The following is a 22548-nucleotide window of genomic DNA, read 5'->3' on the forward strand; positions in this document are numbered from 1 at the left end:
CTCCACTCTTAGGGAAGCTCTTTGCAAACACAACCCACACATTTAAGTTCATCCCCCCATGAGTGTGTTCGTTGATGGCGGCGCGCATAGACGCTGCGGCTTAATGCTCTCCCTTAGCGTTTTGCTTTGTTTTTATTATTTTATTTGGTCTGAGTATGTCTGGCCGGGCAAGAGAGATTAACAGCAGGCAGATTTACAGCAGGCAAGAACTTTTGAAGGTCGGGTTGCAGTGTGAACAAGCTGTAAGAGCTGATTATTTTCGCCCAGATAACGTTCCTGTGGGAGTAGCCAGGCCGCCGGGCTCTCCATGGATTACTATGCCTCCAGGGAGGAGGCGAAGGTGGCGTAAAGACAGGAGGCAAAGGCGGGGTTGTCGGGCTGGTGTCCTGGTAAGATTACAGAGGAGTCCATCTAAGCCACCACTCCCTAGCATATTTCTTGCTAATGTGAGATCTCTTTTTTTTTATAATAATTTTTATTAATTTTCCAAACATATAATAAAACAAATAACAAAACAAACCCTACAAGACATGCAAACAAATAAACATGTATAATTTCTTAAACTTATTTTCAAAACCTTCTTTCCCGGACTTCCCCATACCTCCCTTTTTCTGCATCCTTATATTAACCCTTTCTCAGCAACCCTTCGTTCAGTTAATTCGCTCATTTTCTTTGTACATTCTTTAAGATTATAGCTAATGTGAGATCTCTTGCCAACAAGATGGATGAATTGAGGCTGCAGGCAGCAAAGAATAGCCTTGTAAAAGATTGCTGCGTTTTATTTGTCATTGAGACATGGCTTCAACCGTCCATACCAGACACAGTAATTCAGTTGGAAGGCTGTGCGGTACATCGTCAGGATCGAGGAATGGACTTCGGAAAAACCAAAGGAGGGGGGCTGTGTGTATATGTGAACAAATGCTGGTCCAATAATTCTAAGATTGTGGGCAGTCACTGTTCAGTGGATTTGGAATATGTGGCTGTTAAATGCAGACCAGCCTATCTCCCTAGGGAGTTCACAGCTGTTATGTTAACTGGTGTGTACGTGCCACCAGATGCCAATGCCAACTTGGTTTTGGGATGCCTGCAGAGCCTTATCAGCAGTCAGCAAGACAAGTACCCTGAAGCTGTGCACATCATTGCGGGAGATTTCAACCATGTTGAACTCAAAACAGTGCTTCCAACGCTCTATCAGCATGTGAAATGCCCCACAAGAGGGGATAAGACACTGGATAAAGTTTATTCGAATGTAAATCACGGCTATAGGGCTTTACAGCTGCCACACTTGGGCCAGTCCGACCATATGTCTCTGTTCCTGGTGCCAGCATATATCCCACTCAGGAAACGGGCTCCTACAATATTAAAATCTGTTAAAATCTGGCCGGAAGGTGCTATTCACCAGCTGCAGGACTGTTTTGAGAGAACCAATTGGGATATTTTCGATCGTTCGGACCTGGAGGAGTACACGGCGGCAGTACTGTGCTATATCAATCACTGCACAGACACTGTCACAGTAAATAAATCCATCCGGTTTTATCCCAATCAAAAACCTTGGATGAATGGAGAGGTCCAGTGCCTGCTGCGGGAAAGGAACAGGGCTTTCAGGTCGGGCGAGGTGCAGCTTTACAGTGTGGCAAGAGCAAACTTGAAGAGGGGTATTCGACGGGCAAAACTGGATTATAGGCAGAGGATTGAGGATAATTTAAGAAGCAACAACATAAGACAGATGTGGCAGGGGATTCAGCATATTACCAACTACAAACCTAACCTTGGTGCTGTCGACGGTGACCCTTTGCTGGCGGAGGCGCTTAACCTCTTTTTTGCTCGCTTCGAGAAGGAGCCACCTGAGACGCCGGTATTACAGCCACCAGCCCATAGGGGCCCCTCATTCACTGTAGAGGAGCACGAGGTGAGACAAGTATTGAGGATGGTGAATCCGAGGAAGGCGGCTGGACCTGATGGCATCACTGGAAAGGTGTTGAAGGGCTGTGCGGATCAGCTGGCGAGGGTCTTCACTAAGATCTTCAATAAGTCCTTACACCAGTCTATTGTCCCACCCTGCCTGAAGTCGTCAACTATTGTCCCTCTGCCTAAAAAATCCACAATCAGTAGTTTGAATGACTACAGACCAGTTGCACTGACTCCAATCATCATGAAGTGTTTTGAGAAACTGGTGCGCCGTCATATTATTTCCTGTCTTCCATCAACTTTTGACAACTACCAGTTTGCATACAGGGCAAATAGATCCACAGAAGACGCTATCACCACCACTCTCCATGCTGCTCTGTCCCATCTGGAGCGGCCGGGGAATTATGTGAGGCTGCTGTTTGTGGATTTTAGCTCTGCTTTTAACACTATCCTCCCCCATAGACTGGTGTCCAAGCTAGAGACGATTGGACTCCCCAACTCCACCTGTCTCTGGGTTTTGGATTTTTTGTCAGAACGTTTTCAGAGGGTTAGAGTAGGGTCACATGTGTCCACAGCCCTTAGCCTTAACACCGGCTCACCACAGGGTTGCGTGTTGAGTCCCCTGCTCTATGCTCTCTATACGTATGACTGTACAGCCATCTACTCCAGCAACAAAATCATCAAGTTTGCTGATGATACTACGGTGGTGGGGCTCATTTCAGGAGGGGATGAGTCCGCCTATCGGGACGAGGTGGAGCGGCTCTGTGTTTGGTGTGGAGAGAACAATCTGGCTCTTAATACGGCTAAGACCAAGGAATTGGTGGTAGATTACAGGAAGAAAAAGGCGGACATTCAGCCCTTGTATATCAACGGGGAACGGGTGGAGAGGGTGGCGGAATTCAGGTTTTTGGGAGTGACTATGGATCAGGGCATGACTTGGAGCGCAAATACCACTGCTCTGGTGAAGAAGGCCCAGCAGAGAATTTATTTCCTCAGACTTTTAAAAAAGAACAATCTGAGTGAGAGACTGCTGGTGTCCTTCTACCGAGGCTCCATAGAGAGCATACTTACATACTGTATTTGTGCTTGGTTCTCCAGTTGTACAGCTAGGGAGAGGAAGGTGCTCCAGAAGGTCGTAACCACAGCCCAAAGGATTATTGGTCACCCTCTCCCACCTTTGGAAGAACTGTACGGTTCCCGTTGCCTTAGGAAAGCAAATAACATCCTGCAGGATCCATCTCACCCGGGATACAGTCTGTTTGCACTACTGCCTTCTGGCAGGAGGTATAGAAACATCAAGTCAAGGACAAATAGACTGAAAAACAGTTTCTATCCAAGAGCTGTGGCATTTTTGATTGCTGTAACTCGATAGTGAGACCTGGGAGTTTGATGGGTGTGGGTGTGGGTGTGGTTGGAAGGTGGTTTGTTTGGTTGTTGCTGTTGTTTTGCTTTTGTTGTTTTTAAGGGATGGCATCTAATTTCGTTGCACTTGTGCAATGTTGCACTAGTGTAATGACAATAAAGAATCTATCTATCTATATCTATCTATCTATCTATCTATCTATCTATCTATCTATCTATCTAAAATGTCCAAATCAACTGCCGCTCTTCCAGCACTCTATAAATGAGTTCATTGATGTATTTTAAAATGTCCCAACTGAAGCTCCTTCCACACTCCATTCATTTAAATGGCTTCTCCCCTGTGTGAGTTCTTTGGTGTACTCTAAGGCTTCCACTTTTACTGAAACTCTTTCCACACTCCATACATTTATATGGTTTCTCCCCTGTGTGAGTTCGCTGATGCTGTCTAAGGCTTCCACTTTGACTGAAGCCCTTTCCACACTCCATACATTTAAATGGTTTCTCCCCTGTATGAGTTCGCTGATGGCTTCTGAGGTACCCACTATCAATGAAGCTCTTTCCACACTCCATACATTTAAATGGTTTCTCCCCTGTATGAGTTCGCTGATGTATTTTTAAATGTGTATTTTGACTATAGCTCTTTCCACACTCCATACATTTAAATGGTTTCTCCCCTGTATGAGTTCGTTGATGTAGTTTAAAATGTCCACTATTATGGAAGCTCTTTCCACACTTCTTGCATTTAAAGGGTTTCTCCCCTGTATGAGTTCGCCGATGTATTTTACAGTGTCCACTTTGAGTGAAGCTTTTTCCACAATCCGTACATTGAAATGGTTTCTCCCCTGTATGAGTTCGCTGATGGCTTTTGAGGTTCCCATTATCAGTGAAGCTCTTTCCACACTCCATACATTTAAAGGGTTTCTCCCCTGTATGAGTTCGTTGATGTAGTCTAAGCTTACCACATTCACTGAAGCTTTTCCCACAATCTATACATTTAAATGGTTTCTCCCCTGTGTGAGTTCGTTGATGTACTCTAAGGGCTACACTATGAGAAAAGCTCTTTCCACACTCCATACATTTAAATGGTTTCTCCCCTGTGTGCGTTCGATGATGCATTTTAAGGGTTTCACTATGACTGAAGCTCTTTCCACACTCCATACATTTAAATGGTTTCTCCCCTGTGTGAATTCGTTGATGCATTTTAAGGGATCCACTTTGACTGAAGCTCTTTCCACACTCCATACAATTAAATGGTTTTTCCCCTGTGTGATGTCTTTGGTGTAGTCTAAGGTTTTTGGTTGAAGTGAAGCTTTTTCCACACACTATACATTCATATGGTTTCTCCCCTGTGTGAGTGCGTTGATGTATTGTAAGTTTTCCCTTTATAATGAAGCTCTTTCCACAGTGCAAACATTTAAATGGTTTCTCCTCTGTGTGAGTTCGTTGATGTATTCTAAGGGTTACACTATGACCAAAGCTCTTTCCACACTCCATACATTTAAACGATTTCTCCCCTGTGTGAGTTCGCTGATGTATTCTAAGGGTTTTACTTTGACTGAAGCTCTTTCCACACTCCATACATTTAAACGATTTCTCCCCTGTGTGAGTTCGCTGGTGTATTTTATAGTGTCCACTCTGACTGAAGCTCTTTCCACACTCCAAACATTTAAATGGTTTCTCCCCTGTGTGAGTTCGCTGATGTATTTTATAGTGTCCACTCTGACTGAAGCTCTTTCCACACTCCAAACATTTAAATGGTTTCTCCCCTGTGTGAGTTCGTTGATGTATTATAAGGCTTCTATTTATACTGAAGCTCTTTCCACACTCCATACATTTAAATGGTTTCTCCCCTGTGTGAGTTCGTTGATGTATTGTAAGGCTTCCCTTTATACTGAAGCTCTTTCCACACTCCATACATTTAAATGACTTCTCTCCTGTGCGAGTTTGTTGATGTTTCTTAGGAGTTTCAATCCAGTTCAAGCTCTTTCTACTCTCCATAGTTTCAAATGTTTTGTCTACTGGGTGAGTTCATTGATGTTAACTAAGTGCATACACTGGCTGAAGCATATTACACACATTTTAATGTTCTCTTCATTATTCCCAGTGAAACTGCAGATGGCCTCTCAGAATTCGGAATGCCTTCTCTGTTGCTATTTGCGAGTAGAGGGAAAAAAATCCTGTTAGGGTTTCAAAGAAGAAAAAGGAACTTCTTAAAATTAAACATCACGGCCTAGGACCCTCGTACCTACGGGATCGCCTCTCCAGGTATGCCCCACAGAGAGCCTCAAGGTCCATAAATAGCAACACCCTAGTGGTCCTGGGCCCTAAGGAAGTTAGATTGGCTTCAACCAGAGCCAGGGCCTTTTCAACACTGGCTCCGGCCTGGTGGAACGCTCTGCCTCATGAGACCAGGGCCCTGCAGGATCTGATTTCTTTCCGCAGGGCCTGTAAGACAGAGTTGTTCCGCCTGGCCTTTGGTTGGAGCCAATTTGATTCCCGCCCCCTCTTTCCCCCCCTTTTTCCTTTCTCCTCCTGTGATGAGGCTGCATTTTAATATTTTAATGTTTCAATATTTTAATTGTTGTATTTTAATCTTGTTTTTAAGTTGTATTCATTCAACTTGTTTTTATTATTGCTTGTTAGCCGCCCTGAGCCCGTCCTTGGCTGGGGAGGGCAGGGTATAAATAAAAATTATTATTATTATTATTATTATTATTATTATTATTATTATCATCATTATATTCTCCCCTCTGCTCTGTCCAGGACTCTCTCACTTTCCTTTCTCCTTTGGGGTGGGTGGCCAAAGGAATATGTGTGACACTGAAAAAGCTGAATTCTAACAGTGAAGACTTTCAGAGGAAAATATCTTTTGGAATTATATACCGATTGCATGTAAGATATCAACTGGATTACAAAAGTTGATTATGCGCTTCCTAAATGTGCCCAAGAGACTGATTTTGATGAATTGGATGAATAAAGACAAGTTCTTCTTTAATTAATATTAGTTGTTGTTTTTTCTACGCTGCCCATCTAGCCCCTCTGGGTGGCTTCCAACAGAATATTAAAAACACGATAAAACATCAAACATTAAAAACTTCCCTAAATAGGGCTGCCTTCAGATGGATTGATGATATGACAACACTTACTACGGATGAATGGATTACTTATATACGTAGACTTTGTTTGGATAAACATACTGACATTTGGAATGAGTTCATAGAGAACATAGTAGGTTTCTAATAACCATATATGCAGTATGAGAATACGGTAATATTATGGTATTTTTCTCGCTCTTTTATTCCCCCCCTTATTTTCTATAACTGAAATTATATTATTCAGATGTCTACATGTTAACCCTCCAGTAATGGGCATTGTCTATCTAGAGATCTGCACTGGCTCCCAGTACGTTTCCGAGCACAATTCAAAGTGTTGGTGCTGACCTTTAAAGCCCTAAACGGCCTTGGTCCTGTATACCTGCAGGAGCGTCTCCACCCCCATCGTTCAGCCTGGACACTGAGATCCAGCACCGAGGGCCTTCTGGCGGTTCCCTCATTGTGAGAAGTGAGGTTACAGGGAACCAGACAGAGGGCCTTCTCGTAGTGGCACCTGCCCTGTGGAACGCCCTCCGTTCAGATGTGAAGGAAATAAGCAGCTACCTTCTCTTTAAAAGACATCTGAAGGCAGCCCTGTTTAGGGAAGTTTTTAATATTTAATGCTGTATTGTTTTTAACACTTGATTGGAAGCCGCCTAGAGTGGCTGGGGAAACTCAGTCAGATGGGCGGGGTATAAATATTAAATTATTATCATCATCATTATTATTATCATCATCATCATCCCACTAGACTGTGAAAGTGCATACATCTATTCTCACTTGATACCGATGGACAGTATCACAGGTTGTAACTCACTCTACCAAAAACCAGAAGTAATGAAGATGATTTCAATATATAATTGATATATAAATCCCATAAGCATTTTCACAGCAGCCTCCATGTACCACAATTATTAGCACAGGTTAAAGGCTAGTGGACATATTATGGCTCATGTTTTTGTGGGCTGTGTACACACCTAGAATCATAGAATAGAATCATAGAGTTGGAAGAGACCACAAGGGCCATCGAGTCCAACCCCCTGCCAACCTGAAGGTGTTGAATGCTTGTTTAAGGACCCTGTGCGAAAAGCTGGAAATGGATGGTCTCCCATGGTTTCAAGCTGGGAGAAGAAATGGAAGCCCCCCGGGTGAGGTCCCTCCCCTTTCTGTGTGAGACAAGGGTTAAGATCTACCTTTGATACAGTGTTAGAAACTGATATATGAAAGCTAGAAGCTAAAAGGAACATTCCACAACAACGGAATGTCTAGGCTGCAAAAAACAAATCCATGCTTCTTCTGCCTGCTCCCCTAATATTCTTAAGATGGTCTCTTCTCCAGAATTCAGAGAGTGGCTGGAAGTGGGGAGGCAGAAAAGCTCCTCCTTTCCTTCCACTCTGCAGTTTTAATCTGAAATCTTAGGTGCAGTACTGTGCCCAGAGCCCAGAAACTGCTCATGCTAATGAAATTCCCTGTCGCAAAATTTGCCCAGAACAACGGGAGTTTCAAACGCTGCTTTGAGACAGGTAGACATTGTATTCTTTCTTTCTTTTTGTTGTCATTTAAATTAATTTTGTTTTTTTTAATCATATGGTATTATGAAAAAGTTTGAATGAAATTTTATGAAACAACAAAACACACACACCCTGAAAACCTGGGGTGGGTTTGGGAATTTAACCACTCTTTTTAGGGGGTGCAGGGAGGCAGTTCCCCCATCAAGTAAATAAATAAAAATGCTTAACTAACTGACCAATTGTGTCACAGACAATTCGGTTCTGCCCTGCCCCCCAAAATGTGCCCCCCATAAATCCTGGCTACGCCCATGCCCTCTGGACCCCTGCCCCCCATCAGCCAGCGCCCAGGATGGAGACATCTCCCACATCAAAGGCCACCTCTGTCTCTTATCTTTCTCTCTGCCGATGGTTGGCTGTTCTTATCTTCCCAAAGGATGCTTCTATTCATTCCCCAGCCCCCCCAACATCCACTGTCCCCCTACTTTCCGGAATCTCCCCTGCGCCCTTGGACTGGCTCCCCCCTCGCCCTGGGCGCCCAAGGTCTCCCCAGCCATAGCTGTCAACCTTTCCCTTTTTAAAAGGGAAATTCCCTTATTCCGAATAGGATTCCTCGCAAGAAAAGGGAAAGGTTGACAGCTGTGTTAATAATAATAATAATAATAATAATAATAATAATAATTTATTATTTATACCCCGCCCATCTGGCTGGGCTTCCCCAGCCACTCTGGGCAGCTTCCAAAAGAATATTAAAATACATCAAACATTAAAAGCTTCCCTAAACAGGGCTGCCTTCAGATGTCTTCTAAAAGCCTGGTAGTTGTTGTTCTCTTTGACATCTGGTGGGAGGGTGTTCCACAGGGAAGGCGCCACTACCGAGAAGGCCCTCGGTGCTGGACCTCAGTGTCCGGGTAGAATGATGGGGGTGGAGACGCTCCTTCAGATATACTGGACCGAGGCTGTTTAGGGCTTTAAAGGTCAGCACCAACCCTTTGAATTGTGCTCGGAAACGTACTGGGAGCCAATGTAGGTCTTTCAAGACCGGTGTTATGTGGTCTCGGCGGCCGCTCCCAGTCAGCAGTCTAGCTGCCACGTTCTAGATTAGTTGTAGTTTCCGGGGCACCTTCAAAGGTAGCCCCATGGAGAGCGCATTGCAGTAGTCCAAGCGGGAGATAACCAGAGCATGCACCACTCTGGCCAGACAGTCTGCGGGCATGTAGGGTCTCAGCCTGCGTACCAGGTGGAGCTGGTAAACAGCTGCCCTGGACACAGATTTGACCTGTGCCTCCATGGACAGCTGTCAGTCCAAAATGACTCCCAGGCTGCGCACCTGTTCCTTCAGGGGCACAGTTACCCCATTCAGGACCAGGGAATCCTCCACACCTGCCCGCCTCCTGTCCCCCCAAAACAGTACTTCTGTCTTGTCAGGATTCAACCTCAATCTGTTAGCCGCCATCCAACCTCCAACCGCCTCCAGACACTCACACAGGACCTTCACTGGTTCTGATTTGAAAGAGAGATAGAGTGTTCCCCAGCGTGCCATCCTCTCCATCTGCAGGGGCCTCGAAAGAAGAGCAGGGAGGGGGGAGAAGCAGAAGAAGAAGAAAGTGGGGAGGGGTCTCTATCCAGGCCTCTCTTGCTTCCTTAAACCCTTCCGTGGACCACGGTTCTCAACCTGTGGGTCCCCAGATGTTGTCGGACTACAACTCCCATCATCCCTGAGCTCTGGCCTTGCTAGCTAGGGGTGATGGGAGTTGTAGTTCAACAACATCTGGGGACCCACAGGTTGAGAAAGGCTGGCTCCGTCTCTACCGCCCAAAGGGCCCACACAACACGGATGCACCTCTCGCTACACGCGCGGAGCCAGGCACGCCCCGGGGATCCCTGCCTGGGAGAAACAGGAATCCGCAGCGTCGGCGTCACGTCTGAAGCCTCGGTTCAAACACAGCCCTGCTTGGGGGCGGGGGCTCCCGCAAGGACCCCCTAATGGTGGGCACCGCGTTTCAATTCCAGCACAGGCGCCAGAAAGAGGGGGGGGGAGAGTGCAGGGCAGCTGAGCATCTCTTGCCCCCCTCCAGGAAAACGCATGTTGATTTCAGCAAGGCATTTGACAAGGTGTCCCATGATATTCTTGTAAAGAAGCTGGTAAAATGTGGTCTTGACTATGCTACCACTCAGTGGATTTGTAACTAGCTGACTGCCCGAACCCAAAGGGTGCTCATCAATGGTTCCTCTTCATCCTGGAGAAGAGTGACTAGTGGGGTGCCACAGGGTTCTGTCTTGGGCCCAGTCTTATTCAACATCTTTATCAATGACTTGGATGATGGACTCAAGGGCATCCTGATCAAATTTGCAGATGACACCAAACTGGGAGGGGTGGCTAACACCCCAGAGGACAGGATCACACTTCAAAACAACCTTGACAGATTAGAGAACTGGGCCAAAACAAACAAGATGAATTTTAACAGGGAGAAATGTAAAGTATTGCACTTGGGCAAAAAAAATGAGAGGCACAAATACAAGATGGGGGACACCTGGCTTGAGAGCAGTACATGTGAAAAGGATCTAGGAGTCTTGGTTGACCACAAACTTGACATGAGCCAACAGTGTGACGCGGCAGCTAAAAAAGCCAATGCAATTCTGGGCTGCATCAATAGGAGTATAGCATCTAGATCAAGGGAAGTAATAATGCCACTGTATTCTGCTCTGGTCAGACTACACCTGGAGTACTGTGTCCAGTTCTGGGCACCACAGTTCAAGAAGGACACTGACAAACTGTAACGTGTCCAGAGGAGGGCAACCAAAATGGTCAAAGGCCTGGAAATGATGCCTTATGAGGAACGGCTAAGGGAGCTGGGCATGTTTAGCCTGGAGAAGAGGAGGTTAAGGGGTGATATGATAGCCATGTTCAAATATATAAAAGGCTGTCACATAGAGGAGGGAGAAAGGTTGTTTTCTGCTGCTCCAGAGAAGCGGACACGGAGCAATGGATCCAAACTACAAGAAAGAAGATTCCACCTAAACATTAGGAAGAACTTCCTGACAGTAAGAGCTGTTCGACAGTGGAATTTGCTGCCCAGGAGTGTGGTGGAGTCTCCTACTTTGGAGGTCTTTAAGCAGAGGCTTGACAACCATATGTCAGGAGTGCTCTGATGGTGTTTCCTGCTTGGCAGGGGGTTGGACTCGGTGGCCCTTGGGGTCTCTTCCAACTCTAGGATTCTATGATTCTATGTTGGGGGGTGTGCGCGAAAAGAGATCGTGCAATGCAAACCCTGCAAATGTTGGGTTGGCAGCTGTATTGCACAGATCCAGGCCCCTGTCGCTGGGGCTTTTGGGGGGAGGGTGTCTCCTTGACGCCGTCCCCCCCCCCTTTGCTGCATCTTTACCTCTTTGTCTTCTCTGGCCACCCGATCCTTTGCTCGCTATTCCGATGACCTTCCTTGCAATATGAACGCGGAAGGAGGGTGTGTTGTCCACTGATACCCCCCTCCCTCTTTTTAAGACCTCCCTCGGGAACCGGACGTGACGGCGCTGCCTTTTGCCTCTTCCTCTTTGGCCTCCGTTGGGAAATCGCAACACGCCCCCCCCCCATAGCTGTCAACTTTTTCCTTTTCTTAAGGGAAACTCCCTTATTCCCAATAGGATTCCTCGCAGGAAAAGTGAAAAGTTGACAGCTATGGCCCCCCCTACATGCTCCATTTACCGTGGGGGCAATTGCTGCAGGCTGGTCGAGATTAAAATTGGGTGCTGGGGGGAGGAGTACCCCCTCCCCCCAGTAAAGCAGCTCCCCCCCCCTTGCACTTAGGGTCTGCACATGGTTGGAGTCGGACGGGGCGGGTCTCCTCCCCACATCGGAGAATTGAAAATGGGGGTGGGGGGTTTGCCCTCTTTTAGCGTCGGAGATCGAACCTGGGGCTTCCCTATACATGCAAAGCATCTCCTCTGTCATTGAGCTGCCCCCCCCCCCCGCAATGGAACTGACTTTGACCCCCTCCAGCAAAACGGGCAGAACACCACCGGCCTACTTTGCAGGGCGACACTCCCCTTGGAAAATGGGTGTCACAGTGGCGGGATCCCCCCCCCCCAAAAAAAATTTCAGAGTTAAATGTAAACCTGTGTCACCTTCAGATCCAGGAGTAGTTTTTCCACAGGTGGGGGCTGTGGGTGGGTCTCTTTCCGCGCCGCTACCGGGGATCGAACCTGAGACCTGCTCACAAAAGAAATGGGGATTTTTGTTTGCAGGGAGGGCGGATCTCCTGCCAGTCCCCCCCCCCTCCTCTCCCAGGGTCAATGAGCTCCGCTTCCTAGAGAGGCAGGAGGTTTGTGGTGGCAGGGGTGGGGTGGGGTTGTAGAGGCTGGATGGAGGGGGGGGTGTCTCCATGCACATTCCCAGGCAAGGAGGAGGCCTGGAGAGGAGAAAGAGGTGCTGCGTATTTGGGGGTGTTTCGGGGTTGGGGGGGGAGGAGAGGGGAAAGATTCGCTTTCCTTGCACCTGAATCTGCAAGCAGCTGGCGGGGGGAGGAGAGAGGGAAAGGATTCCCTTTGCAAAGTCTCCCCGCTCCCACTTTTCCCTCTTGGGATCTGTAGTCCGCCTCCCAGGTGGATCTCGGGAAGCACTGCTGTGCAGCCCAGTCTCATGCATGTTTACTCAGAAGTAAGTCCTTCTCTGTCCGTCCTATCTAATAGCGCTCTCGTTTATATCTGCAATCGCCCTCCACTCGCCCCCTCCCTCCGCTCCTTTGCTAAAGCCCCCTTGGGGTGGGGAGATAGCAGCGGGGAGGAAGGCTTTGGCGCACTAGAAGCAGCCCCCTATATGGGGGGGGGGGGGCTTGGTGAGCTGCTTTTGTAGCCCCAGAGCTGGAGAGCAGAGTCGCCTTTGGGTTGCGGGAGATGGAGGAGATTTTGAATCGGAGGTGGGGCTGTAAAAGGTAAAGGGATCCCTGACCATTAGGTCCAGTCGTGGCCGACTCTGGGGTTGCGGCGCTCATCGCGCTTTATTGGCCGAGGGAGCCGGCGTACAGCTTCCGGGTCATGTGGCCAGCAGGACTAAGCCGCTTCTGGCAAACCAGAGCAGCGCACGGAAACGCCGTTTACCTTCCCGCTGGAGCGGTACCTATTTATCTACTTGCACTTTGACGTGCTTTCGAACTGCTAGGTTGGCAGGAGCAGGGACCGAGCAAGGGGAGCTCACCCTGTTGCGGGGATTCGAACCACTGACCTGAGCGGCAAGTCCTAGGCTCTGTGGTTTAACCCACAGTGGCTGAGGAGCAGACAGAATGCTAAAGGAAGTCGGCCTTAGATAGAGTTTGGAAGGGGACCCCCAGATGTCATCTAGTCCAACCCCCAGCAATAATGCAGGGATCTCAGCTAAAGCATCCAGGACTGATGGCCTCCAGCCTCTGCTTAGAAAAATCCGATGAAAGGAGGAGAGCTCACTACCTCCAGAGGGAGATGGTTCCACTGTTGAACAGCTCTTATTGTCAGGAAGTTCTTCCTGGTGTTATCCGCAATCTCCTTCATTGTAACTTGATGCCATTGGTTCGAGTCCTACCCTCGGGCAGAAACAAGCATGCACCCTCCTCCACGTGACAGCCTTTAAGATATTTGACAATGGCTATCCCATCTCCTCTCAGTCTCCTCTTTTCCAGACTAAACATACCCAGTCCTTCAACCGTTCCTCATAAGGCTTGGTTTCCAGACCCTCGATCATCTTGTGAGATTCCTTAGCAAGAAAGAGGCTGCTTTCGGAAAGAGTCAAAGGGAAGCAAAATGTGGGTTTTTGGGGAAGGGGGAAGCCCCCCAGCTCCCCTTTCAGAACTTGTAGATGGGGGGGGGGCTGATGGACTGTGGTTTCCTTGGAACGAAGGAAAGAGTCTTCCTGAGGTTGCTCATATTGAGGGGGGAGGCAAATGGGGAGGAGTCCCTGCTTCAAAACAGGGGGGAAGGGGCAAATTTTGGAGCCTGAAAAAACACCTGGTCAGTCTCCCTCTGCTAGGCAAGGAAAATGGGTGCATGGATGGCAGTATTTGAAATTGATTGGGATCTTAAGGGCACTTTCAAAATCCTCATGGCAAAAGACTGGAGGAATTAAATAAATGCCCATTCCCCAGTTGGACTCAGGGGGAAGAAATATATTACCCCCCAGCTGATTTTGATGCTGTCTCCAAAAAGAGGCTTCTCTAGACATCCTCTGGGAAGTTTGTTGGGGGCAGATGAAAGCCGGCGTGGGTGGGCATGGGGGAGGGATCTGGCCCCTCTGGCAGGACTGGCACAGCACAAGGGTGCTGAAGGTCTTTCTCCTCTTGCTGCCAGCCTCACTCCTGCCCAGTCTCCTCACTTGCCTTGATAACATTCAGGTTGGCAGGAGGGCCTTGTAATGCTATAGGCTGCGCAAGATGTACATGCATATGTACATTCCTTAGAGGAAGGCCTGGGGCGCCGTAGTTCGTCAGCATGCCTCCATTCCCCAAACTACAACCCCCTAAAAACTGAAGCAACTTTTAATCTCATGATGTTCATGACATCCTTCCCGTTCCCTGTCTTTTCCCTGCAGGCCCAGGAATGGCCCCACTTGAGAGCTGCTCCCTGCTTTGAAGTGCATGTGGCAACACCTGAGAGTGTGTCCCAGTTCACGCCTCTCTTCCCCCTGCCTTCCACAGGCCGTGCAATGGCCTCAGAGGCACCGTTTGGACCGTTTCTTCTTAGGGGTGGGATGGAAAGAGGTGCCAGGCAGCTCACTCAGGTAGGGAAAGAGTATTGGGTGTGGGGAAGGAGAGAGGAGAAGAGGAAGAGAGGGGGACAAACCAGCCTCCCTCTGTGTTGCGTGGGGATGATGGGGATCTAATTGCAGCTCTGTCTTCTTCCTCTTCTTCTTCCAGGCCCTCTTGACCTTTGAGGAGGTGGCTGTGTTTTTCACGGAGGAGGAATGGGCGTTGCTGGATCCAGGCCAAAGAGCTCTGCACAAGGAAGTCATGGAGGAGAATTATGAGATGGTGGCCTCTCTGGGTAAGGGCAGATTTTTATTTGTTAATATTTATTTATTTTTATTAAGTACTTTTATTTTGCTTTAAACAAATACATATAAATATAGACAACCAAAATTACAAAAGAAAATTCCTTAATAATAATAATAATAATGAAAAAAACTAAAAACTACAGAAAATATCAAAGTACATGGGTAGTGATGCATTTTTATCCCTCTTGCCTGTTATATGTGGAAGGTGTCAACCAGCTCTTTGTGCCATTTATTCATGCAGAGTAGGAATAATTTAAGAAGAATAGCCTGTTTGGGTCCCCATTTTTGCAGATGTACCCTACGATATTTGCAACTTTGTTCTCTGAAACAGCACCCGTATATTCACACGCACACCCCTTGTGACAGTGGGGACCACAAGGCCCTCTCCAGCTCATGTTGTGTGTCTTTATAGGATCTGGGTATGGTAATCCCTTCTCTTTGCCTTTGCGGTCGTAGATACGGATTGATTTGAAACGGCCAGGTGATTTGTGGCCAAAAGTAGCTAATATTATCGCTTTCCTTGGCAGAATCAGACCTCAGTTCCTGTTGGGAAGAAAGACAAGATCCATTTCTCCTGGTCCCTAAAGAAGGGGAGATATCAGAAGGTAGGTGTTTAGCTGCATTTTGGGGTCCTTTTTTTCCTCTGGAAAGAGAGAGAGCAGAAGCCTGTTGCCTTTATGTCCTGCTTCTGGGTTTCCTGCCAGTATCTAGTTGGCTCCTATAGGACTCTGGGCCTAAATAAGACCGGGGGGGGCAGCCCATGGGACTCCACCCCCGCCCCAGTTACCGCTGTCCCCAGGCCATGATCCATGACCACCTCTGCTTCACATCCTCCTTGAGTCCTTTTTTCCTTCCTGGGTTGTGTCCTTGAAATCTGAAGGTGTTTCTTGCTACCCTGGGTGGAAGAAAGAGAAGGGTGTGTGTAGAAACTGCTCCTGTTCAGAGGTTGCATTTACATTTGTTGCTACACCCAGTTCTGCCTCTGGTCCCACAGAGTGTGAGCACCTGGCCCTCAGGCTGTAAAAAGCTGCCTGCACAGGATCCAACTGGGTTTTCGTCTAGAGAGCAGAGACGCCATCCAGTCTGAGGTTTAAATTTAAAATAGCCTCCGCGTTGCCTCTGAGGTTAATGTACAGTGAGATCCTCTTCCCAAGTGCCAGGTGGATTCTGCTGGGACCATGCGCCCTTCTTCTATCCCTCATATGGAGTGTTAAGATCTTGCCTTCCCCTTATTTTGGGAAGGGAGCCATGGCAGTAGTAGGGCTTGGCATGTCTGGGTATTTTGCACTCGGAATTCACTGGCCGCTTTGAAAACATTTCCCAAACCAGACTTCATCGCTTGGGTGGAAGGAGACAATCCAATTGGATGGTGCTCAGAGAAAGGGGGGAGATAATCAGACACAGCAGTGCGAGGTGACAGCTCGTGTGAGGTGGAGCAGGAATGGACTCGTTGTGTTGTCTTGAGAAATTAACTTCAGATTCAGCTGTGTGGGGAGATAAGTGGGGGACGTGCTTGAAAATGGTAGAAGAGGCAGAGAACAGGGCTCGATTCTCAATGGGAGTCTCTGCTTCTACCTTGCAGTTTGAACAACATTTTCTTTTTCTTTCACCCCCAAAATAGGTAATGGGCAGAGGAGAGAGAATTATGAGGAGCCGTCAGGAAATGTGGAGCATAAAGTAGGGAAAGAGACATTTCTAAATCAACTGTCACGCCAAAAGCATGTAGGCAGAAACGTGTCAAATAATGGGAAAAGGAAGTCTTCCACTACTCAGGACATTGGTGTCCATGTAACCCTGAACTCTCAGGAGGAATGCACAGGAAGGAGTAGTGTGGAGTGTGAAAAGAGCTTCACTCAGAGTGGAAGCATTAGTTTACATCAAAGAACCCAAACGGGGAAGAAAGCGTTTCAATGCACAGAATGTGGAAAGAGCTTAAGCAGTGCTGGTAACCTTATTAAGCATAAAAAAAACCACAGAGGGGAGAAACCATTCAAATGCATGGAGTGTGGAAAGAGCTTCAGCCAGAGCGGAAACCTTATTGCCCACCAAAGAATCCACACTGGGGAAAAACCATTTAAATGTATGTTGTGTGGAAAGAGCTTCAGTCTCAATCACCATCTTACTTTACATCAAAGAACCCACACTGGGGAGAAACCGCATAAATGCATGGAGTGTGGAAAGAGCTTCTGTACAAGCAATTTGCTTATCGGACATCAAAGAACCCATACTGGGGAGAAACCATTTAAATGTATGGTGTGTGGAAAGAGTTTCAGTCTCAATCACCATCTTACAATACACCAAAGAGTGCACACTGGGGAGAATCTGCATAAATGCATGGAGTGTGGAAAGAGCTTCAGTTATAGGAGTGCACTTACTTTACATCAAAGAACCCACACTGGGGAGAAACCATTTAAGTGTATGGAGTGCGGAAACAGCTTCAAACAAAGAAGAAGCCTTATTGCACATCAAGGAACCCACACTGGAGAGAAACCCTATGAATGCATGGAGTGTGGAAAGAGCTTCAGTTGTAGGAGTGCAATTACTGTGCATCAAAGAGCTCACACCGGGGAGAAACCATTTAAATGTATGGATTGTGGAAAGAGCTTCAGTCGGAATGGAAGCCTTACTACACATCAAAGAACCCACACTGGGGAGAAGCCATTTGAATGCATGGAGTGTGGAAAGAGCTTCAACCGGAGGACTGCACTAACGGTACATCAAAGAGAGCACACTGGGGAGAAACCATATGAATGCGTGGAATGTGGAAAGAGCTGCAGTTGTAGGAGTGAACTTACTTTACACCAAAGAACCCACACGAGGGAGAAACCGTATGAATGCATGGAGTGTGGAAAGAGTTTCAGTTGTGCGAGTGCACTTACATTTCACCACAGAACCCACACTGGGGAGAGACCATTTAACTGCATGGAGTGTGGAAAGAGCTTCAGATATAGTGGAAGTCTTACTGTACATCAAAGAGCCCACACTAGGGGAAACCATTAAAATGTATAGAGTGTGGAAAGCGCTTCAGTGGGAGTGAAGACCTGGCTGCGTCTGAGAACACACAGGGGAGAACGCCTCTAAGTGGTTGAAATATGAAGAACAGTAAATGCAGCAAACTTGCTTAACACAAGAATTTACAGAGGGAGAAACAAATCGAGATTCACTGAGTGTAAACAGCACTTCACTAGAAACTGAAGTATTTACCGCACATGGAAGAACCATAACAGGGAAGAAACTTGAGTGTAGAAACAAGCATCTTGTGGCACCTGAAAATCTATGATGATAGGTTTTGTTGCCTCTAAGAAAAATAAGAAATTCCTAGCACTGCCATGCTAATTGCGCAAGATGGTCTCCCCATTCTGCCTAATGCCTTGGCCATCTGGCATATTATTATTAATGCAGTAAGCGGAGAAGGAAAGGAGGCAAAGTTTAGCCACTTGGTCAGAGGTGTGGTGAAAGGCATTGGACTGCTGCTATCCCCCTTTCTCTGAGTGAAACTCTCATGTGTCTCAGATTTCACCCATCAAGTATTCAGAGTCCCCAAGTGGCTTAGAGTGCCTAGTTGGGAAATGTGATATAACTGACTCTGGCTTTTTATTTATTTATTGCATCAGTCTCTCCACATAGGGAAAGAATCACAGGCCAGTCCTTCCAAAGGGATGGTGGTGCCAGACCTTAAAACCTGAGCTGCTTTGTTTTGTAATCTGTTCAACCTGTTTTCTTGCTTTCCCCTATCTTTTATTCTAAATAAAGTTTCGCGATCCGAACAGCTCTTCAGTTTGCCCTGTTGCTGAAGCTCTTTGTGATACCATCTGCTCAGATGCACATCAAATATCAACGTAAATGATGCTTAGATTAAAGCAGCTGTATGTGTGGCCTCCGTATTAGAACAGCGTGGCCCAAATTTTAGAGCCCTCCCACCTACTTTCCAAAGCTGGGAAAGTGCTAACTTGGCTTTGGGAGGGAGGTAGGAGGACTCTAGGACCCTGACACAGCCCTCACACCTCTTTTTGGAGCCCAGCACCTGTGATTTATGGGGTGTCATGACACCCACCAGTGGAAGACAGGAGTGTCTGATGTGCTCTGGTCCATGGGGTCACGAAGAGTCGGACACGACTAAAGAACTAAACATCAACACCACAAGGTTGGAGTCGGGGCAGGTGGAGGAAAAAGGGACGGTCCAGGCAAGGGATGGGTGAGTAGTTTCCCCAAAAGTCCTTAACATACTTTCTGTGCAAAAAATGGGACCCAGACTTTTTTGTAAAGGTAAAGGGACCCCTGACCATTAGATCCAGTCGTGGCCGACTCTGGGGTTGCGGCGCTCATCTCGCTTCATTGGCCGAGGGAGTCGGCGTACAGCTTCCGGGTCATGTGGCCAGCATGACTAAGCTGCTTCTGGCGAACCAGAGCAGCACACGGAAACGCCGTTTACCTTCCCGCCGGAGCAGTACCTGTTTATCTACTTGCACTTTGACATGCTTTCGAACTGAGGTGCTCACAAATGGAGAATCTTTAGGCACAAAACACGCCTGGCGCCCTGCTAATTTCAAACCCTGGTCAGAGTGCTCACCTTACTTTACATCAGATAACCCACGCTGGGGAGAAACAAAATTAAAAAATTCCTTTCAGTAGCACCTTAGAGACCAACTAAGTTTGCATGCACACGAGAGCTCATACCGATAACAAAATTAGTTGGTCTTAAGGTGCTACTGGAAGGATTTTTTAAAATTTTGTTTCAACTGCGGCAGACCAACACGGCTACCTACCTGTAACTAGAACTATGGGGAGAAAGAGTTTAAATGCATGGAGTGTGGAAAGAGCTTCAGGTGGAGAGATAACCTTACTATGCTTCACAGAACTGACAACAGGGGTAAACCATTTGAATGTATGTAAGTCACCTATAAGTTCCAGTGCAGGTAATGCACAAATCCAGTAATGAATAATAAGCAATAATTGATAAAGGCTAATTGGACAATTAAGCAAAAAAAAAAAAGTCATAAAAAACAGGAACAAATGTTATTAGCTTATAAAGAATGAGCCCCAAAACACCACAAACCGAATCTGTACAGAATTAAAAATTCTGTTTTTTCTTTTTCTTTTTTGGAGTAATTTTTATTAGAATTTGAAAAGGGCGTGAGAAGGAATAAAGGGGGAAAGGGAAGAGAAACAGGGAGGAAAGGGAAAGGAAAGAAAGAGAATAAAGAACTTGCGATTCTTCATCTGTCAGGTGTATATAAACATTATTCAACTCATCCACTCCAATGTAACGCCCAACTAAACTACCGTATTTTTCGCTCTATAACACGCACCCGACCATAACACGCACGTAGTTTTTAGAGGAGGAAAATCCGTAGGCATGCCACCCGTAGGCATTCCCTCCATAACACGCACAGACATTTCCCCTTACTTTTTAGGAGGAAAAAAGTGAGTGTTATGGTGCAAAAAATACGGTACTTTCGATAAACTAAAATTATAAAGATTCTTATTTTTGTTTTTGGACAGGGGGACATTTTTTTAATGCACTTTAACACACTCTGTGAGCACAGCCTGTCCCACAAGCTGCTTCAGCTGAGATTCCTGCATTGCAAGGGGGGTTGGACTAGATGACCCTCAAGGTGCCTTCTATGATGCCCCACAAGGTGGTTAAGTCAGTTTCTTGTTTCCTACATTGGTGGCTGATGCTCTGTCCCTTTTCCCCAGAGTCTGTCAGCTGCTAGAAAAGGTAGTAATCCCGGGTTTGTGAGATTTGAGTAAGGTCTGTGATGAATAAAGCCAAGGTTACATCTGACACAGGACCACCTCCATGTTTTCCAGCCCCAAAGCGTCGGGGGGATTTTGGTCAAGGAGTTGTTGGGCCACGGATCTGTGTAGTATCGTCACTGCCAGGGACTTGTATGGTGTGGCAGATTGTGGTTACATGGGCAACCATTTTGTTCCCTCTGTGTGCTGAGGGGATTCAAGGAGGTTCCCTCAAACCGTGGTCATCATGGAGGTTATTGAGTCACTTTTCTTCAGAAACAAAAAAAAAAGGGGTGGTGGTGAGGAGCCTGGAGAGGAATCCTGGAGAGTTTCCAGAGGTGTTTCTGTGGAGAAAAGGTGGGACACACTTTTCCTCAGAACAGGCAGGGATCAATATATAGAATCATAGAAGAGTTGGAAGAGACCACAGGGGCCATCGAGTCCAACCCCCTGCCAAGCAGGAAACACCATCAGAGCACTCCTGACATATGGTTGTCAAGCCTCTGCTTAAAGACCTCCAAAGTAGGAGACTCCACCACACTCCTTGGCAGCAAATTCCACTGTCAAACAGCTCTTACTGTCAGGAAGTTCTTCCTAATGTTTAGGTGGAATCTTCTTTCTTGTAGTTTGGATCCATTGCTCCGTGTCCGCTTCTCTGGAGCAGCAGAAAACAACCTTTCTCCCTCCTCTATGTGACATCCTTTTATATATTTGAACATGGCTATCATATCACCCCTTAACCTCCTCTTCTCCAGGCTAAACATGCCCAGCTCCCTTAACCGTTCCTCATAAGGCATTGTTTCCAGGCCTTTGGCCATTTTGGTTGCCCTCCTCTGGACACGTTCCAGTTTGTCAATGTCCTTCTTGAACTGTGGTGCCCAGAACTGGACACAGTACTCCAGGTGAGGTCTGACCAGAGCAGAATACAGTGGCACTATTACTTCCCTTGATCTAGATGCTATACTCCTATTGATGCAGCCCAGAATTGCATTGGCTTTTTTAGCTGCCGCGTCACAACCTGGGCAGAGACAAGGGAGCCTCCCTCCATCTGAGGAGTTTCCCACTCTTTTTCCTGAAGGTGGCAGAATGTCTGGGTCAAAAACAAAAAAACGGTTTCTGTGAGGAAACCATGTCTCCTGAAAGCCTTGCGGACACAAGATACCCTCGCCTAGGGGGCTGCAGTCAGATGAACAGCTAAATACGAATCCCCTCAGGAGTTTCAGTTATGTGAGGATTCAAAGGCTTCCGGCCCCCTCCAATAATAATTTATAATTTATTATTTATACCCCGCCCATCTGGCTTGGTCTCCCCAGGCACCCTGGGCGGCTTCCAACAAAGTATTAAAATACAGTGGTCTGTTAAACATTAAAAGCTTGCCTAAACAGGGCTGCCTTCAGATGTCTTCTAAAAGTCTGGTAGTTGTTGCTCTCTTTGACATCTGAAGGGAGGGCATTCCACAGGGCGGGCGCCACCACCAAGAAGGCCCTCTGCCTGGTTCCCTGTAACTTGGCTTCTCGCAGTGAGGGAACCACCAGACGGCCCTTGGCGCTGGACTCAGTGTCTGGGGTTGAGCGATGGGGGGGGGGGGCTCCTTCAGGTATACTGGACCGAGGCAGTTTAGGGCTTTAAAGGCCAGCACCAACACTTTGAACTGTGTTCGGAAACATACTGGGAGCCAATGTAGATCTTTCAAGACTTGGTGTTATGTGGTCTCGGCGGCCGCTCCCAGTCACCAGGGAAGGCCCTTGTGATGGACATTTGTGGGAACGCTTACAAGGGCATTTGGCTTCCTTAATAGCTACGGTGGAAATTAAACTTGAGGTTTGAGGGACTCCACTCCTCCCCCTTTTTTTGTTTCTGAGGGAATCTGACAAAATAACCTCCAGGAGGTTCCCTCAAACTTCGGTCGACATGGAGGTTATTT

General features: G+C 47.1%; 4 protein-coding genes across 7 annotated transcripts in view; 2 read left to right on the forward strand and 2 right to left on the reverse strand.

Moving 5' to 3' along the window:
• The window catches only part of LOC309525817 (uncharacterized protein), a 43141-nt gene extending 31002 nt beyond the window's left edge, over positions 1-12139 (reverse strand). For both annotated transcript variants that reach the window (XM_082211414.1, XM_082211413.1), the window contains exon 1: positions 11993-12139. The gene's annotated coding sequence lies outside the window, so the exon portion shown is untranslated. The remainder of the gene's footprint in view (positions 1-11992) is intronic.
• LOC309525784 (uncharacterized protein) overlaps positions 1-18657 on the forward strand; it is an 87465-nt gene extending 68808 nt beyond the window's left edge. Inside the window, exon 6 of the transcript XR_014216535.1 lies at positions 18314-18657. The gene's annotated coding sequence lies outside the window, so the exon portion shown is untranslated. The remainder of the gene's footprint in view (positions 1-18313) is intronic.
• Positions 3497-11373, reverse strand: LOC309525792 (uncharacterized protein). Of its 2 annotated transcripts, none has more exons than XM_082211361.1 (2): positions 11257-11373; positions 3497-5420 (listed from the first exon to the last, which is right to left on the reverse strand). In XM_082211361.1, the coding sequence occupies exon 2, from the start codon at positions 5266-5268 to the stop codon at positions 3589-3591; it is 1680 nt and encodes a 559-aa protein (XP_082067487.1). In that variant the 5' UTR covers positions 5269-5420; positions 11257-11373; the 3' UTR covers positions 3497-3588. The 2 variants fall into 2 exon arrangements, with proteins under 2 accessions (XP_082067487.1, XP_082067488.1); XM_082211362.1 differs by having other exon boundaries at positions 3497-5447; positions 11257-11349.
• Positions 12257-22548, forward strand: part of LOC309525778 (uncharacterized protein) — a 242351-nt gene continuing 232059 nt past the window's right edge. Inside the window, exons 1-5 of one of the 2 annotated variants that reach the window (XM_082211321.1) lie at positions 12270-12524; positions 14424-14612; positions 14749-14875; positions 15413-15490; positions 16507-18657. In XM_082211321.1, the coding sequence (XP_082067447.1) occupies positions 12507-12524; positions 14424-14612; positions 14749-14875; positions 15413-15490; positions 16507-17885 (1791 nt within the window). In that variant the 5' untranslated portion in view covers positions 12270-12506 and the 3' untranslated portion in view covers positions 17886-18657. Of the gene's footprint in view, positions 12525-14423; positions 14613-14748; positions 14876-15412; positions 15491-16506; positions 18658-22548 lie in introns of those variants that run through there. The other variant, XM_082211320.1, reaches the window with a different exon arrangement.

This window comes from Podarcis vaucheri (assembly GCF_965113315.1).
Source record: "Podarcis vaucheri genome assembly, chromosome: 2".
Classification (NCBI taxonomy): Eukaryota; Metazoa; Chordata; class Lepidosauria; order Squamata; family Lacertidae; genus Podarcis; species Podarcis vaucheri.